The sequence below is a fragment of the Neoarius graeffei genome, chromosome 20, assembly GCF_027579695.1.
Source record: "Neoarius graeffei isolate fNeoGra1 chromosome 20, fNeoGra1.pri, whole genome shotgun sequence".
NCBI lineage: Eukaryota > Metazoa > Chordata > Actinopteri > Siluriformes > Ariidae > Neoarius > Neoarius graeffei.
In genome coordinates, this window is record NC_083588.1 from 35,022,229 (window position 1) to 35,041,046 (window position 18,818).

Here is an 18,818-nt window from a genome sequence, read left to right on the forward strand (position 1 = left end):
TCTTGCTTGAAATAGCTAGCATCTTAAACTGATAAAACTACGTGATGAAAAGGCGTCTTAGCCTAAAACCACAAAATTAACTGTTCGTCATGTTTTATTTTACCTGTGACTGAGCATGTTCTTCATCTCATATTTCAACTGCACGTATTAGTGTTATAATATTTTTACACATTTATAAATTCTTAATAACAATGTAACAGTACAGCAGTAGCAATGACTGTCATGCACTCAGAACACTAAGTCTAGGACACAGGAAAATAAATGTAAAAGTTTCTGAATTACTTTTTAACTAATATGAAATTCTGGCCTGGTTGTGTAGGCTAATAAGCACAAACAAAAAATTGCAAAAAAAAAATAAATTTACTTGAACTAAATACAAATATTTGAATATTTAAAGGCCTTGTTTATTCAGACATTGTCCAATGCTGTTTAATTAATTAATTAATTAATGTCGAGTTGCATTTGTAAGCAAAATAAAATTCACCCTCCATGCTATTAAAATATTCAGTACAGCAAGATTTTAGATCTTGCTAGATTTTTTTTTATGTATAAAGTCTCAGAAATAGAAATGGTACATTGGACCAGGGTTGTGTATTTGAGGCATATTTATTGTGCAGATTTATTCTGTTTATTCTGCAAAATGCCATGGTCTTAAGACATTTCATGTCCTCTTTACTGCTTAACTTCCTGTAAAACACACACACACACACACACACACACACACACACACACACACACACACACACACACACACACACACATCAATCTAGAGAACATAAGAATTAAACTTAGATGCAATTTATAACTTGAGTTCTGTGCCTCCATCTCTCACCCCAAAGTGCTTCCATCCATTGATTTCACTGTAAAGGGCATCTCCAGGACAGCTAGTGTTCACTAGCTGTCTGTGGCCATGTATGATGAAGTTTGACACCAGCCTCCCTCCCTTTGTGGCATACTTTGTCAGCTGGTTCCTCACTAAATCCATGGTGCGTTGGGATGGGATGCTGGACATGTAGTCTCCAATGAAGGAGACACCATAACCTTTAGAGTTGTGGCCTTTGGTGTGGGCACCTTGCCAGAGCCAGCCACGCCCTTCGTACAAGTAGCCGTCAGAACCAGCCACGAAGCTGGAGAAACACAAACAGAGTAGATGAAAGCATGAAGCATGAGAATATGTGACTACTGAGTTTGAAAGTAAGATAAACCACAAATTTGAAAGACATGAATGTTATTTTATGGTAATTATTAATTGTTCAACATGAACTAACAAATATTTCACAATTTCACACAATATATAAAAATTGTAGAATAATATTTGAATTTAGAAACATATTATCTTGACATTGCAATTACAGTCTTCTTGTCAATCTGAGAAAATGAAAAGGCAGCTGTCCAAATTTAATTTGCTAATTTAATTTGAATGCTGGAATTAAGAATGAGTTCTAATGACTAAATCTTTGGCATTTCTGAACGGAGGGCAACACAGTTTTTGGTGTTGTACCATTGCATGTCAAAGGGTTGTGGTATACCATAATGAAAGTGAAGAGCAAGTTCATGAGTCAGTTGACCATCTGAATGATTTTAAATATTTATCCTATGGTTGATGAAGGCGGCACGGTGGTGTAGTGGTTAGCGCTATCACCTCACAGCAAGAAGGTCCGGGTTCAAGCCCCGTGGCCGACGAGGGCCTTTCTGTGCGGAATTTGCATGTTCTCCCCGTGTCCGCGTGGGTTTCCTCCGGGTGCTCCGGTTTCCCCCACAGTCCAAAGACATGCAGGTTAGGTTAACTGGTGACTCTAAATTGACCGTAGGTGTGAATGTGAGTGTGAATGGTTGTCTGTGTCTATGTGTCAGCCCTGTGATGACCTGGCGACTTGTCCAGGGTGTACCCCGCCTTTCGCCCGTAGTCAGCTGGGATAGGCTCCAGCTTGCCTGCGACCCTGTAGAACAGGATAAAGCGGCTAGAGATAATGAGATGAGATGGTTGATGAAGTGCATTTCCATTCAAAATAACAAATAATATTTTGTTTTATTTACTAAATTATGGCAAGTGCACAGTCTCAGCGTTTAAGTCAAGCCTTTTGTTAATGGTGTTTATGAGGTAAAGGAGTAGATCTGGAAGGTCCTCAGACATAGAGTGTTTTGGTAAACTGGGATATATGGATGCTGTCAGTCCCCCACTCGCTTGCTCACTCGAGTTTGTTGATGTTGTAGTGGCTGGCTGTTTTATGTCCTGGGGCTCCTTCATGCCTGTGTTACCTTCTGGCTCTCTCCTTTTAGTTATGCCGTCATAGTTAGTTGCCAGAGTCCCTGCTTGTACTCAGTGCAATATGTATACTGTTCCTACTTATTCAGGTGACATTTAGCATACCTAACAACCTGTGCTTTCTCTCTCTCTCCCCCCCCCCCCCAAAAAAATATCTGTCCCTCTGAGTTACATGTCGGTCCTGAGATCGAGATGCTGACCTCTTCTGCTCCTTGGACCTGCTTGATCCATCCTGGTGCCCTGTGTCTGGTTGGAGTCTCATCGCATTACTCCTGTGGAGGACGGCCCCATGTGGACAGTTGAAAGTCACACCTGGAGGACGCTCTGGACGCTTACAGTAATGCTTTTATGGCTGAGGACTACAGTTGACTTGCTAACTTTAGGACTGCAGTTGTCATGAACAGTTTTGCACTCAAGTTTCCATCAATGAAGAGTTATAACATCAACGAAACTGTCCTCATGTTAAAACTGTTAATGTTATAGTCATGTTGTCTGTTGTTGCCCAAATGAGGATGGGTTCCCTTTTGAGTCTGGTTCCTCTCGAGGTTTCTTCCTCATGTCGTCTGAGGGAGTTTTTCCTTGCCACCGTCGCCACAGGCGTGCTCATTGGGGATAGATTAGGGATAAAATTAGCTCATGTTTTAAGTCGTTCAAATTCTGTAAAGCTGCTTTGCGACAATGTTTATTGTTAAAAGCGCTATACAAATAAACTTGACTTGACTTGAAGTACACCAAATGGACAAAGGTTTTTGGACACCTGACCATCACACTCTTATGTCCACTCTTCTGGAAAGGCTTTCCACTAGATTTTGGAGTGTGTCTATGGGTATTTTTGCCCATTCGGCTACAAGAGTATCAGTGAGGTCAGATACTGATGTTAGGCGAGAAGGCCTGGGGTGCAGTCAGCTTTCAATTCATCCCAAAGGTTTTAAGTGGGGTTGAGGTCAGGGCTCTGTGCAGGCCACTTGAGTTGTTCCACTCCAGCCATGACAAACTATGTCTTCATCGTGCTTGCTTTGTGCACAGGAGCATTGTCATGCTGGAACAGGTTTGGGCTTCTTGGTTCCAGTGAAGGGAAATTTAAATGCTCCAGGATACAAAGATATTTGATACAATTGAGTGCTTCCAGCTTTGTGGCAACAGTTTGGGGAAGAACCACATATGGGTGTGATGGTCAGGTGTCCACATACATTTGGCCAAAACGTATATACAGTTGATAAAAGGTAAGGATGTATTGAAGCATGCCATGTCTATGTTACACCTTTTATACTATACTAAACATCTGGTCTTGTGCCAATTATCCTAAATATCAGTGTTTCCTGCCCACACCTGTATCCAATGTCATCCCAGCCACGGTCATCCTGATGGAAGCGCTGCATAGCCCTCATGTCTTGGGAGCACTGCTGGAAGGACAGACATGGCTGGGATGGCTCATAAGTGTGATGGATATATAGGAAAGATAAAGGTAGGGACAACAGAGTAGGAGTGCCGCGGTAAGGCTGAGCTCCCCACATGCAACGTGGAATGATGGCTGGACAGTCTGAGGATGAAGCAGAGACATAATGGTTAATCTTACTCTAGCTCAGTCAAAGTGACCTCAAGAGATAAAAAAGAGAAAATACAAAATAAACCACAGTCCAGTTAAAAAGTGCCCAGTACTAGCTTATCCTATAACATATTAGCTTGTGCCCAAGCATCTCTCTTACGTCAGTGATTAATTTAACATGGATGCTGTAGATCTGTATCTAAGAATTGCTTCTGTAGCCATAAAGTCTATTCTGTGCTCGTCCCAGGACACTAATTCATCAAATGCTCATACTGAACATTCTTTTAGGACACTTAATACTGTTTGATTTTTCTGTTCTACAAATAGGAATCTAAATCTGCATCAAATATTTCTGTAAAGCTGCTTTGTGACAATGTTGAATGTTAAAAGATCTATACAAACAGAATTGAATTGAAAAGCAACATACCTATGTAACTGTGGACAAATTCTTTCAGCCCTTCATCGATCTCCACCTTTTGTTTGTTTTTCTTCTGATATTGATCCAATTTTTGATATATACTCAGAGACCTAGTGAGGTGCTTTTTCAGTGACGCAAAGTTGACTAGCTTCCTGAAGCTGCTTCTGCGAAGCTGGCTGATGAGGGTAGGTGCAGCATCGAGCCCTGCGCTGTCCAGTTGATGGGTGTAGTACTGTCTCAGAAGGCTGCTCAATGTTTGCAGGTGTTTGTTAGGTTTAGCAATATGCTTCCCTAAAATCACTCCATCCATGCCTCCATTTATTAGAGCATCTGTAGCCAAGGAGGCCACACCAGAAAGAGTGAAGACCTGAGGATGGGTCACATCGTCCCAACATCCGTCAGGACCTAGACGTGATGAGGTGGAAGGTTCAGTCTGGGAATACTGAAGGAATGAGAGAACTAGGTTCTTGGTAAGGGAAAGACGGTAGAGACCAGGCACACGTGGCCAGGAGGTGGACTTCAGACCGGCCTCAAGGCCCAGCAGAAGAGGAGTTAGAGCCACAGTGGTTCCATCTGCTGTAAGTACTACACCTTCCTCCACATCCTGCACCACCTGGTGTTTAAGAACACTGGAGATGTACTCAGTGAGTGTTGACTTTAGTACAAGACTCTCTGTGTCACTGAGGGGACCGAGATAATGCTGGATAAACGGAGTGTCAATGCCAGCAGCTTTACGCAAACCCCTCAGCACAGCTCGAGGCCCGATTCCAGGGTTCTCTGACTCAATAATCTCCACCACTCTAATGAAGTTATTCATGTGCTTTGTGTAGATGTCTAACCAGGAAGAACAGTAAAGAATAAATCAGTATTAGCATTTAAAACAGGTAAAATAAAGCTGACAAGATAATCCACTGGCTATTATATCACTTACATACTGACTGATAGTCAAGTGAATCATAAAATTACAGTAATTGGCAGATTCTAAAAATAGGAATCATAAATGACCTTGGCAATGTTTCATTCTCCACCTGTTTTTTTTTTTTTGCTCTTTGTGTCTATGCATTTTCTTATCTATTTCTAACTCAGGCCAAGGCAAAGTACTACTGTTCAGTTAAGAAAACTGAGTAATGAATGCAGTAAAAATCTGCATTTATGTCATGATTACTGGACCCACGTTTGAAGCAACTAAATCACGAGTATTAATTTTGCACAATGGGGAAAGATCCATTTACCTCGGCAAAATAATTCTAATTATTCTATCCACATTCACTGGATATAAGCAATCGCACGCTCTGATTGGCTACTCTACTACAAGGCTATCAGCTCATATACCATGAGTAAAGAAAACCAAAATGGCGGAGCGTGTTGCTGAACCAACCGAGAACGAAATAAAACTCTATTTGAAAACAAAACCCCAAAAAATACAAGAAAAGCAACAAAATATGGAATAAAAGTATTTGAAGGTAAGAATGTATCCTTTTTATTTTTCAAGATTATTGTTATAGCATATTTCACAAATTGCTACTGTCATTTTGCCGGTTTATTTATATTGTTCATCTTTAAGCATTAAAATTTTTTTTTTTTTTTTAGACTGGTTAAAAAACTCAAAGTTGTTTGAAAATTACACAACTGAAATGTCAAAGAAATAATTAAATAAGTGTCTAAAGTTATTCTATACCTCGGTATGACAGCAAGACGTCACTTTCTACAAAAAAACAACACAAAAGTCAATTTGTGCAGCCATCGATAGGTTTTTAAGAAGTCCGCCTAAGCAGAAATTATTTTCTTGGACATTTTGTATCAAGTTTTTATTTATTGAATTTGCAAAAAAATAAATATGCTCCATTTCTCAAAATCCAGTGAATATGGATATAATATTAGTTATTCCACTCAATCTCATCGTGCATGGCTTACAGCCTACACATGCTCTGCCAGCTCATGTATGACTCAATTTCATGGAATAACTGTTAATTACACCACAGTGCATTTGAATTCTCAAATCTAATTGGTCAGTTGTTAATTAATTTCCTGTAATAGCAGTTTGGACAGTAGTGCTAACTGCAAGGCAATTCACAATTGGATGTGAATGCATTTATTCGAATACCTCATTTCGACAGGAATAACTCACTGGGACTTATACAGTGGATGCACCACATAACCAAATTCTAGGAAACAGATTGAGAAATTTTATTTCGCACAGAAAAACTTAGAATCATTGATATGGTGCTTCGTAGCAGTCTCTAAGTTTTCTGCCACAGGGAGAATCTTCAAGACAGCTTTTTGTATTTTCTGGTTTCTCAGTGACGTAATTTGGTGCATTTTTGTCTCAATAACTTTAAGACGGGAAAAAAACCAGGAGGCTAGTGAGCTGTTATAACTCAAATGATAATAGGAACTTGTTTCATGGATGTTCTACAGCATTAAATGGAACTATAAATGGATAAAATGTGAATATTGTTTATTAATAAATGTAAAAAAAAAAATGCAATCATTGGTAAATTACTGTGGTATAAGAGAAATAAAACGGTTAAGTCATGTGGGGTTATTGAAGCTTTGAGATGGTAACAACCCTCTACTTCACATCACATCGTCATTGATTATTTCCTTGTAATAGCACTTTCCTTACTTAATCAGTTATAACTTGGATGGAAAAAAAGCAGACTGATTGAAAAACTAAAATCTAAGAATTAACTCTAAGGAAATGGCACCAGTACAGGCTAAAGCAGAGAATGCTTGTGGCAGTATCATCATAAAAAGGGAACTTGATGCCACTCCACAGAACTGAAAACCTGACTGACCTCTTGTACAAGTATATTTTAGTATTAGGGATTCTCTATATTCTACATAATGTTCTCGGTGACAAACCTCATTTAGATTAAGTTCATTTCTTAATTTAAATTTCAAGGAGATAAACACAAGATTATTGCTAGAAACAGGTAAGAAAATCTTACAGAAGAACGTTTTTTAAAGATCCTCCACCTGAAGAATACGGAACTGATTTTAATCATTATAAAAACATTTTTAAAAATTAAAAGTTTAAAAATATATGGTGTAATGCAATCATGAAAAATCTTTGACAAGTTATGTGATGAGGTGCTGTAAGTTTTGCATTTAAATTAGATGATCTGTCAGGACTATTTGCCAACCATTCATTTGGAAAAACTAAAAGAAAAAAAAAACAAATAAAAGGCATAGAAACCACGCAAAAATGTTACTTACCACCTGTGGAACACTGGACTGCCAGCGCACACATGAAAACCATCCATATGCATTGTAAATCCATGAATACGAACCTCTCAGAACACAACGTGCCTTGAAAATAAGGAACAAGACACTGCCCGTGCTATATATGCTGCCTTTTCTATCCACGTCCCCTTGATATCCTGTTACATAAGAGAATATACTGATAAACAGTCCTGGTGAAACCCATTCCTGTCAAATGAATCATGAGAAAAATGACATTTGCAATATTGGCCCTTCCAACTTAAACATTCAGGGCCCCACATATCTATTTTTCCACTCAATATAAAAACAAGCCTGTAAACAAACAGTCTTCCACTCAGCCTAACACAAGAGCAGTAACATTTAATTCATTAACATATGCTGTAATCATTAACCAGTCTGCCAGGGCGCAACTCTACACTTTTCTTTTGTGTAGTCCCACTAAACTGTTCTCATGCCATGGCATTGCACCATGTTTGAGAACAGAGTAAACAGTAGCTTGTACACATGTAGGTACAGGAAATCGTACTGGTTCAGGATTCCAAGGACATGAAATATAAAAGTAAGGGCAGGGACTGCATCAATTACTTGAGTGAACAACATGCACCAAAAAAAAAAAAAAGAGAGACCAAGAGTCTTCAAAGGATCAGTGTGGTTAGAGATTTTTTCCACCATGCAGGAGCCAAAACCAAACCCAATTGCTTAAGCAAGTGGAATCATGCAAGACTCATGACTGTAAGGTTTTCTACTACCAAACAAAAGAGAGGAAGAAAAAAAATTCCTTTGAACTGCCCACCAACACATGATTTGCAATGTTTTAAAAGCATTCACTTCTGAGTTGCAGTGATGTTTGGGGTGGCAGAGTGAAAACAAGTTAGCTTTTAAAAGTCTCATTCGGATGTGCAGTTACAGCAACAACAACGTGTCATCTGGATTGGCTTTTTTTTTTTGGGGGGGGGGGGGAGCAGTATTAAATATAGAATTTAAAAAAAAACCACACACATTTGTGGCCTTTGTATGCAACAGTAAAGGGCACTTTAAAATATTACATTTTAAAAAAACAAAACACACACACACTTCTGCACCCCCCCCAACAACCTCAAAACTGCTGAAGCTGTGTGAACTGTCTGTTACAGGAAGTATGAAGTTCCAAAATGGACTATACATAATAGTTATAAAATCAGTATAAGCTGCAGTTCTGCTAGGTGGTTAAAATCAGACTGGGCATTCCAGCCCTAGAATGAGGAAAGACCAATTACTCAGAAATGGGATTACCATAACTGTGAGAACATGCTTACGAATAAGACTGATTAATCTTGTGCAATGAGAAAAACACATACCAGGAGGAAAATCTCTCCCTCCTCCAAATGAGAAAATTCTGTAAATTTTTTTTGGGGGGTGGTGGAAGAGATGTGTTCCCCCATATATATATGACTTTGCTCATACTATAAAGTTGAATCTCATTTCTACTTTCACATATAACATACATATGTAGATGGCAGTATTGAAAAACTAATGTGGCACTTTAATTTACAACTGAAGGTTATGACCAAGTTCAAAGTTCTAGCTCGTTCAAAGTTACTGAATGAGTGTATAATTAATGATAACATTCTCTCTCTTATGGAACTTATTGAAATTACACTTAGTTGGTGATTTATCTAAAAAAAAAAAAAAAAAGGTTTTAATTTTGTATTAAAAATTAACTTCAGCAATTTTTCTACAAAAACCAAATCCTTAAAAAGTAGGTCTTATTTGCTCCAGCCACTTGCCTGCTGTGTGTTCATTTTCAGAGAATTAAAGAATCAAGACAGTTTGTTTTGTTTTATTTAAGGACCATGCATTGGTCCAGATTCAGTAATTTTACAGATGTAAATTTATAAACATAACACTAGTACAAAAAAAAAAAAGTACTGAAAAGCAATGGCCTGTGGAAAAGAAAAAAAAAAAAAATACAATATTCCACAAGAGTGCACCATCACAAATGCTGCACTGCAGACTACAGGACACGAAAATAGAAGTCATTTTAAATCCCGTTTGAGGAGGAACAGTCAGTCATGAAATACAGAAGTGACAAGGCAATAAATTATACCGTGTGTACACAAGTGTGCGTGAGTTTATCTAAGGGAAGTTAGGAGGAGGCATGGAAAAGGGCATCATGGGCTGCTGCTGTTGAGGATTGAAGGGAAACGGTGTATTGTGATTCGCACCATTCTGAGCAGCTCCCTGGTTGGCCCCAAACTGCTTGTTCTGGAAGCCTTGGTTTCCAAAATTACCAGCCTGATTGCCATTAAAGTTGGACTGTCCATTGTAAGGCCCATTAAAGCCATTACTGCTGTTCCCATTGTAATTGTTGGCCCCACCATTATACATTGTCCCATTCTGTGTCTTATTGAAGGCTTTCTTTGGTCCATTATCATAACTGCGATCACCGCCACGACTGTCTTGGTTGTAGTTATAGTCCCGTCTGCCTCCGGAGTAACGATCCCGGCGATCATCTCTATATCCGCCACCTCGACTGCCCCTTGAACGACCTACAGCACCACAAAAGAGTTTTAATGTGAGAAAACAAAACTAACTTTAAAAAAAAAAAGAAAAAGTTTGTACAACAGAGCCCAAAAAAAAAAAAAAAAAAAAAAAAGTCTTAACTGCTACATGGAAAATTTAAAAGGGGAAGAAAAGTGGCTTCAGATGAGCCACAGTTCCTGTATCTCACCAATTGGATTTACCTCCTCTGTCTTCTGCCATCTGGATGAGTTTGGGATTGATGGCCTGATTGGCTTCACGGAGGACAGAGACAAGGTCATGCGCCTGTTTAAAGTTGTTGGGTGTAAAGAAGGTGTAGGCTGTTCCAGTTTTCTGGCTACGTGCTGTGCGGCCAATGCGATGGATGTAATCCTCAGAGTTGTTGGGATAATCGAAATTAATTACAAACTTCACATCCTCGACATCTGTGGGATCATTGTGACAGTGCGGTGGAAAGCGAGCAGAGTATGCACACCACCACAGCAGCAAATAGACATTAATACACAGTAATTAACAAGAAAATATGTACTTACCAAATTGGAAAGGTCAAGTTAACAGACTAAACTAACATTGATGACTCAAACAAGATTATGTCCCATGAATCTCTCCAGCTGAGTCTTGAAGTAACTACACTTATCTCCCCACAGGATTAACTGACAATCAGGTGCTTCCCATCAATAGGTCTTAAAGTACATTGTCACATGCAAAGACTACCTACAGACTTCGGGACACCTGAAGTCCAAGTGTCACATCTTGCTTGAAATGAACCGTTAAAGGCTGGCTCAGGTTTTACAAATTAGTCAAGCCAGTCTTTCCAAAAATCAACCAGTGGTAACTTGACAAGGTCTCTCTTTGGCAGGACTCGACATGATCGAAGCCAGAACAGGAGGGAACTCCTCAGCTAGCCTGGGAATCGCATTCAGTACAGAGGCGTGCACATAACCAACAGCTGCTCTCATTTCAAAAGGCCAAATACCGTGGAAGCGGCCCCATCAAGTGAGACCTAAAACTTTCCACAATTGCAGCTGAAGCTATGCAAGAGCAGGAGCCACCACGGCTATCCCACAATGCCACGCTCCTCAGTGGCAGACCAGCACACCAGGGGCACAAGAACTCCGACACCTCTGTACACGATTTGATTGACTGGCAGAAAAGGCAGAACTCCAACAAAGGAGCTCCAGACCCCTCCGAAGACTCTGGACACATCATGCCAAGGTCCTGCCTCCAAGACTGCACCTTCAGGTGAGGAATAACTCAGAGAGAGGGACAGCAGTTTAAAGAAATTCTACATGAAAACTACTAAATTAAAAATACAGCACTCATGAGTCTGGAGTAGCACCAAAAGATATGTACCTAGGCCTCTCGATGCCACGTCAGTTGCAATGAGGATGGGTGCTTTGCCAAACTTGAATTCTGTGGGGAGGAACAAACAAGCACACTTCAGCAGCTAGCCCCAATGCCTGTTACATAGTCATATCAAATGTGTTAAGCAGTACCATTGAGGACCCAGTCTCTCTCCTGCTGGCTTTTGTCTCCATGTATACCCATTGCAGGCCACCTGCAACACATGATTCAGTGTTCAATGCTATATTACACCCACACACTGCAGTTTTAACATGCTACTCAAGAGATACTTACCCATCCCTGCGCATCCTCCTTGTGAGGTCATCACACCTCCTCTTAGTTTCTACAAAGATGATGGTCTTGTTCTCCTTCTCACTCATGATCTCCTCTAGCAGGCGCAGCAACCTGGAGAGCAAGAGCAGTTTATAAAAGCATTTGCTCAACCAATAACTGATGTCCATCTACTGTTTCAACGTTTAACACTCAAGCTTAACACACCATGACCATTAATGAATAAACCAGCCCTAATGGCTTTTCATACCTTTAAGGAAAAATACACCCTAGTATCTGCATGTCATCTAATGCTATACCACACAGGTCTATTTGTAGCTCACCAAATTGTTCCACAAGAAGAGGAAAAAAAAAAACCTCCACTCACTTGTCCTCCTTCTCGCCATCATTACATACATCCACTATCTGCAGGATGTTGTGGTTGGCACTGAGCTGCAGAGCTCCCACATTGATCTGGACATAATCTTTCAAGAAGTCCTCAGCCAGCTGACGAACCTCTTTGGGCCAGGTAGCACTCCACATCAGAGTCTGCCTGTCTGGCTGCAAGAAGCACAATTTAAGAACAATTTAATAAGGTGGAATAAACAATTATTTTTAGCCAAGCAAGCTGAATAAAAAGTATGGTGCTCTTACACTAAGAAAACTGAAACATTCAGGAAGTGCAAGAAGTGCTCAAAACATGTTAAAAACCCCATTACACCTGGCTCAATGTTCCATGATGCTGCCACCCCAGATTCTAAAAGGGAAGGGGACAAAGGAAAAACACTTGATCTCATCTTACCCTGATTTGGTCAACAATTTTACGGATTTGAGGTTCAAAGCCCATATCCAGCATCCTGTCAGCCTCGTCCAACACCAGATAAGTGCACCTGCGCAGATTTGTCTTTCCAGCTTCAAGGAAGTCAATAAGCCTCCCTGGAGTAGCAATGCAGATCTCAACCCCTAAGAGAAAGGGTTACAGGAAGTGAGCACAAAAGGTGTGCAATAGTTCTAAATATTTTTTTTGGGGGGGGGGGGGGGGGGGGGGGGGAGCAATCATACCCCTCTCCAGGTCACGAATCTGAGGTCCTTTAGGAGCTCCTCCATAGATGCAGGTGGACTTGAGGCGAGAAGCTTTGCCGTACTCCATTGCAACCTGTTGGACTTGTTGAGCTAACTCACGAGTGGGAGCCAACACCAAGCACTGAGGAAGACCACAAATTAGCATCTCAGGCAGAAAGGCAAAGACAGGAGCATTTAAAGAATTCTCAAACCATCACTTACAATAGGTCCATCGCCACGCTCCAGGAATGGTTGGTGGTTTATGTGCACAATAGCAGGAAGCAAATACTAAAAAGAAAAAAAAAAAAAAAAAGTTATTCACACACAGTTTAGCCCTAGTAAACAACTGTCTAAACCTGAGCATCTTACCGAAAGAGTTTTCCCAGATCCGGTCTGGGCAATGCCAACCATATCTTTGCCACTTAACGCCAGTGGCCACCCCTGAGCTTGGATAGGGGTTGGATTGGTCCAGTTCTGTTTATTAATCACATCCATGACGTAAGCTGCAAAGAACAAAACCATATAAACCACCAAGAGCCTTAAACTTTAGGTCAAGGTCTTTAAAATTGCAATTGTGCTCAACTTACAAGGAAAGCTGGCCTCGTGAAACCTAATTGTAGGTTTGGGACAGTCTCTCCCTTTGACTGTGATCTCTTTGCTCCTCCTGTACTGCTCAACTTCTTGCTGCAAGAAGAAACAATGATTAGGTCTGGGTGACCATAATACAACAATAAGAAATGCTATTAAAGTTGATTATAACTGTACAGAGGAGTACAAGGAGAAATATCATCCAGTGCACAGATGAGTCACAAATGTATTCGTTAGCCCACCAGGCAAGTGAGCACACCAGTGCATTGCTCAGAAATCCAAGTGTCTAAGCTAAGAGATCAATGTAATGCAATAATGAGCACTAATTAAAAGTATATTAAATACAGACTTGCCCTGTATTCACACTAGCCACCAACAATTCAACAGGCATTTGAATTGAGGTTCTGAAGCACACTGAGGGGGTGCAGTAAACCACTGTCTTCTTTCAGCTGATTTGTTCCGGCATAGGTTTTACACCAGATGCCCTTCCTGGTGCAACCCTCCCCAATCTATCTGGGCTTGGAACCAGCACCAAGTATGCATTACCTTGTACCACCCTAGTGGCTGGGTATTGTGTGTGGCACAGTGGCGTAGTGGTTAGCACGGTCACCTCACAGCAAGAAGGTGCTGGGTTCGAACCCAGCGAGGGCCTTTCTGTGTGGAGTTTGCATGTTCGCCTCATGCCTGCATGGGTTTCCTCCACAGTCCAAAGACGTGCGGTTAGATTAATATGGGACGGCCTTGGGCTGAGGTGCCCTTGAGTGAGGCACTGAACTCCTAACTACTCCTAGCATGGGGGTGTGTTCACTGCTTCAGATGGGTTAAATGCAGAGAGGAAATTTCATAAGTGTGTGATGAATAAAGTTGTGCTTTCTTTCTATTTTACCTAAACTGCAAGTATTTAACCTGTTGGGGGAAACCTACACTGGACACATGGAGAACATGCAAACTTATGCTGTGTTCACATATATACACACACACACAGGTATGATAGTGGTATAACTATCAATACAAAATATACCGGTACAGTTTAGTGCATCTGTCCACACTAGCAAGAAGTGTTTGCGGTTTTCTTTCACGGCAGTTGAAATGCACGTGTGCGAAATGTTTCCATGGTTACCAAGTAACTTCCTTCCAAGAATATATGGCGGATGAAACAACGTGTGTGCTTTTTGTTGTCAATGTACAGTCTGTTTTTCTGGTGGTCATTTATTCAGTCGAATCGTATAAAACACGTGAGGCAGTTGAGAAAGAAACAAAGAAAATGAATCTCCGTTCTTCATTTTATTCAGTGAAGGCATCGATTGAGGTGTGACTTTGCGCATGCGCATTATATTTGTATTGATACAGAGCCGCTTCATCTGTCCACACTACAGCGAAGCGCTACAGTACCGATACGAAACCCATACATTTGTGGGTTTCGTACCGATACAGTACCGGTATAGTTGCTAGTGTGGACAGGTGTTGCGGTACGAAAGTAGTTTAGTTTCGTATTGGTACAAAATCCCTAGTGTGGACACAAAGGCCCCTCACCATCAGCTGTGGGGCTCAAACCTACCACCTTACTGTGAACCAAATGATTCCTTTGACTAATCTCAAGGCACGTGTGTCCCACTCACTACTTTACCCCTTGATGCGTGCACACACAAAAAAATCCTTTCACAAACCACTTCACATTACTGAATTGCCCTCACAAATGAACCCAGGCTGCGTTTCCGTACCGATGGCCTGTGCGCTACATCCGGGTGCTCTTGGTAGAAGTTCTTCTCGAATTTCGGCAGCTCGGCCAAGTTCCAGTGTTTCTTCCGCAGTCTGTCTCCCGGACTGCCGAACTTCTTCCCGGACGCCGGACCGGCCCGACTCCCTCCGAACCGCGGAGGCCCGCTGTTGTAGCTGCTTCCATAACTGCTGAGACACACGGGTTTGCTCCCGCCGGTTAATACAGTGCAGTTCATATAAAAAAAACACCTTCACTAACATTTATTATTAACAAAAAAAAAAAAAGGTCACAAGTTAGTTAGTCATCATGAAAAACTGAGCAGAGGATTACTGGAGGCAACGAGCGCTTCGGGCTCAGAGTCTGAGTCATGCCCGAGCCGCTGCCATTTTAATTTTTACCGGCAGGGAAACAAAGAGAAGAAAAAGCCGGCCGGCATTTTGTACAAGCAGCAGCTTCAGCCACATGGCGAGGCCGAGAGCATCATCTTTACAGCAAACATACAAAACATGAGCAACATACTCGGGTCAAACCTTTAATACAAGCAAAATAAAAAAAAAAAAGTCACAAAAATATAAAAAACGGAATAAAAAAAAAATTGTGTTTTTTTTTAAACGGCCAAATTGGTAGCTAGCTAGGTTAGCTAATCTGAAACTAACGCTAGCCATTTTGAATCGGAACTAAAACAAGTTTAATCGTATTTCTCAGTTATTGTTTCTAACACAAAGCTTCCAGATTTAAAAAATAATAAAAAGTCAAATTAAACCAAGTTACCAAGCAGTTTGTGACACAGCACCTGAATGAGGACGAGAAAGAGGAAAAAAAAAAAAAACTTACCCTCTGTCACGGCTACGGTCTCTATCCGAATATCCGGGCATTTTCAAGCTAACGAGTTTTACAAATAAATACAAAATTAAAAGACTATTATAAGATTAATTTAACCCCACGCCTTCTTATACCAGCAGTGATGGCGTCCTCAATGCCGGCAATAGCGGCCCCGTGTTGGAGTTATATACTAACCGGAAATGACATCTTGGAAAAGTACGTCACTAGCATTCACGGCTACTTCCGGTTTCAGTAAGCCCCACCCTGTCCGTCATATAAACAGCTCTGATAAAGGAATTTTTGTGAGTCATTTCTTTCATTCAGCAGTATTAATCACTCCTGTGTTGTCATTCTAAAATATATATACATTTATAAATAATTAATACAGAAATACAGACCTTCCCCAGTGTCTTTAAACCCAGTGAAATGCAGGCCTGGAGTTAGTTAGTTAGTCCTTGAACCCTTTTTAGATTTACTGTATTCTTCTTAAAGGTTTCAGACAGGGTTTCAAGTAAAACCCACCTTTAACAAATAAGAACACTTTAGTAATATTGTGTTAATGTGCATCATCTTAACTAAAGGCATGAACAAGTATCAAACATCAGTTAACTTTAAAGTCTGCACTGGTGGTAAGGTGTTTGACAACTTGTTCTCAGTTTGAACACTTTGCACATTTTGTTTCATCCCATAGATCACCCGAAGGACTCACTAGGCTGCTAACACCGTTCACACCCGGCCCCCAGTGACCTACACCGACAGGATGACTCAACAACCCATGTGACCTCGACGACTCTCCTTAGGGTTGCTTTTGGTCCACTAGAGGATACCTGGAACTCCCCCACTAGTCAGACAGAACCGAAGAAGACTTTTGGATGAGAGGTGAAACGTCTTCAAGAATTTCAAGCAAGTCCAGTTGCCCTCTTTAGCACCTACGGCTTACTACGACCTGGATGACTGAGAGCCTTCACAGACGGATGGACGTCATTCAATTCAGTTGGAATTGAGCAGCACATTTAACAATACACATTGTCACAAAATCACAACAGAAATCCAGATTTAGATGTGAGCAAGCCAGAGGCAACAGTGGCCAATCAATCAATGAAAATCTATATATATCACTGATAGGACATGAGGAAGAAACTTTGAGAGAACCCATCCTCTTCTGGGTGATGCTGGATAAGTGGGGTTATAAATCATTACAGTATGCAGGTGTAGAAGAGTAAAGTCAAACAGTACTATGTGTACTGAAAGAATGTTTAGTATGAACATCACAGTCTATGTCCAACATTAAAGCTACAGTTAGGTCCATAAATATTTGGACAGAGGCAACATTTTTCTAATTTTGGTTCTGTACATTACCACAATGAATTGTGAACAAAACAATTCAGATGCAGTTGAAGTTCAGACTTTCAGCTTTAATTCAGTGAGTTGAACAAAATGATTGCATAAAAATGTGAGGAACTAAAGCATTTTTTAAACACAATCCCTTCATTTCAGGGGCTCAAAAGTAATTGGACAAATTAAATAATTGTAAATAAAATGTTCATTTCTAATACTTGGTTGAAAACCCTTTGTTGGCAATGACTGCCTGAAGTCTTGAACTCATGGACATCACCAGACACTGTGTTTCCTCCTTTTTAATGCTCTGCCAGGCCTCTACTGCAGCGGTTTTCAGTTGCTGTTTGTTTGTGGGCCTTTCTGTCTGAAGTTTAGTCTTTAACAAGTGAAATGCATGCTCAATTGGGTTGAGATCAGGTGACTGACTTGGCCATTCAAGAATATTCCACTTCTTTGCTTTAATAAACTCCTGGGTTGCTTTGGCTTTATGTTTGGGGTCATTGTCCATCTGTATTATGAAACGCCGACCAATCAGTTTGGCTGGATTTGAGCACACAGTACGTCTCTGAATACCTCAGAATTCATCCGGCTGCTTCTGTCCTGTGTCACATCCTCAATAAACACTAGTGACCCAGTGCCACTGGCAGCCATGCATGCCCAAGCCATCACACTGCCTCCGCCGTGTTTTACAGATGATGTGGTATGCTTTGGATCATGAGCTGTACCACGCCTTCGCCATACTTTTTTCTTTCCATCATTCTGGTAGAGGTTGATCTTGGTTTCATCTGTCCAAAGAATGTTCTTCCAGAACTGTGCTGGCTTTTTTAGATGTTTTTTAGCAAAGTCCAATCTAGCCTTTTTATTCTTGAGGCTTATGAGTGGCTTGCACCGTGCAGTGAACCCTCTGTATTTACTTTCATGCAGTCTTCTCTTTATGGTAGATTTGGATATTGACATGCCTACCTCCTGGAGAGTGTTGTTCACTTGGTTGGCTGTTGTGAAGGGGTTTCTCTTCACCATGGAAATTATTCTGCGATCATCCACTACTGTTGTCTTCTGTGAGTGTCCAGGTCTTTTTGCATTGATGAGTTCACCAGTGCTTTCTTTCTTTCTCAGGATGTACCAAACTGTAGATTTTGCCACTCCTAATATTGTAGCAATTTCTCGGATGGTTTTTTTCTGTTTTCGCAGCTTAAGGATGGCTTGTTTCACCTGCATGGAGAGCTCCTTTGACCGCTTGTTTTCTTCACAGCAAAATCTTCCAAATGCAAGCACCACACCTCAAATCAACTCCAGGCCTTTTATCTGCTTAATTGAGAATGACATAACGAAGGAATTGCCCACACCTGCCCATGAAATAGCCTTTGAGTCAATTGTCCAATTACTTTTGGTCCCTTTAAAAACAGGGTGGCACATGTTAAGGAGCTGAAACTCCTAAACCCTTCATCCAATTTTAATGTGGATATCCTCAAATGAAAGCTGAATGTCTGGACTTTATGTCCATTATATAACTATAACTTGAATATGTTTCAGTAAACAGGTAAAAAAACAAACTAAATTTGTGTCGGTGTCCAAATATATATGGACCTAACTGTATATTACAGTCTTTGGGGACAGCATAATATCTTTCCGTCATTCACACACTTTGTGTTTTTGTACTTTGAGATTTCACACTGTCTATGTGTAATAAAGCACATTT

At 40.7% G+C, this 18,818-nt stretch overlaps 2 protein-coding genes across 5 annotated transcripts; both read right to left on the reverse strand.

Moving 5' to 3' along the window:
• Nucleotides 1-587: 587 nt before the first annotated feature.
• On the reverse strand, nt 588-7,679 carry pglyrp6 (peptidoglycan recognition protein 6). Its single transcript, XM_060902591.1, has 5 exons — nt 7,450-7,679; nt 4,240-5,064; nt 3,596-3,806; nt 833-1,127; nt 588-687 (listed from the first exon to the last, which is right to left on the reverse strand). The coding sequence occupies exons 1-5, from the start codon at nt 7,511-7,513 to the stop codon at nt 673-675; spliced, it is 1,410 nt and encodes a 469-aa protein (XP_060758574.1). The 5' UTR covers nt 7,514-7,679; the 3' UTR covers nt 588-672.
• A 1,579-nt stretch (nt 7,680-9,258) lies between these two features.
• On the reverse strand, nt 9,259-15,962 carry ddx5 (DEAD (Asp-Glu-Ala-Asp) box helicase 5). Of its 4 annotated transcripts, none has more exons than XM_060901575.1 (13): nt 15,794-15,960; nt 14,961-15,144; nt 13,239-13,335; nt 13,021-13,154; nt 12,874-12,939; nt 12,652-12,793; nt 12,392-12,552; nt 11,978-12,150; nt 11,614-11,724; nt 11,472-11,533; nt 11,329-11,388; nt 10,179-10,400; nt 9,259-9,983 (listed from the first exon to the last, which is right to left on the reverse strand). In XM_060901575.1, the coding sequence occupies exons 1-13, from the start codon at nt 15,832-15,834 to the stop codon at nt 9,571-9,573; spliced, it is 1,866 nt and encodes a 621-aa protein (XP_060757558.1). In that variant the 5' UTR covers nt 15,835-15,960; the 3' UTR covers nt 9,259-9,570. The 4 variants fall into 4 exon arrangements, with proteins under 4 accessions (XP_060757558.1, XP_060757557.1, XP_060757560.1 ...); XM_060901574.1 differs by having other exon boundaries at nt 14,961-15,147; XM_060901577.1 differs by having other exon boundaries at nt 9,859-9,983; nt 10,166-10,400; nt 15,794-15,962.
• Between the last annotated feature and the right edge of the window lie 2,856 nt (nt 15,963-18,818).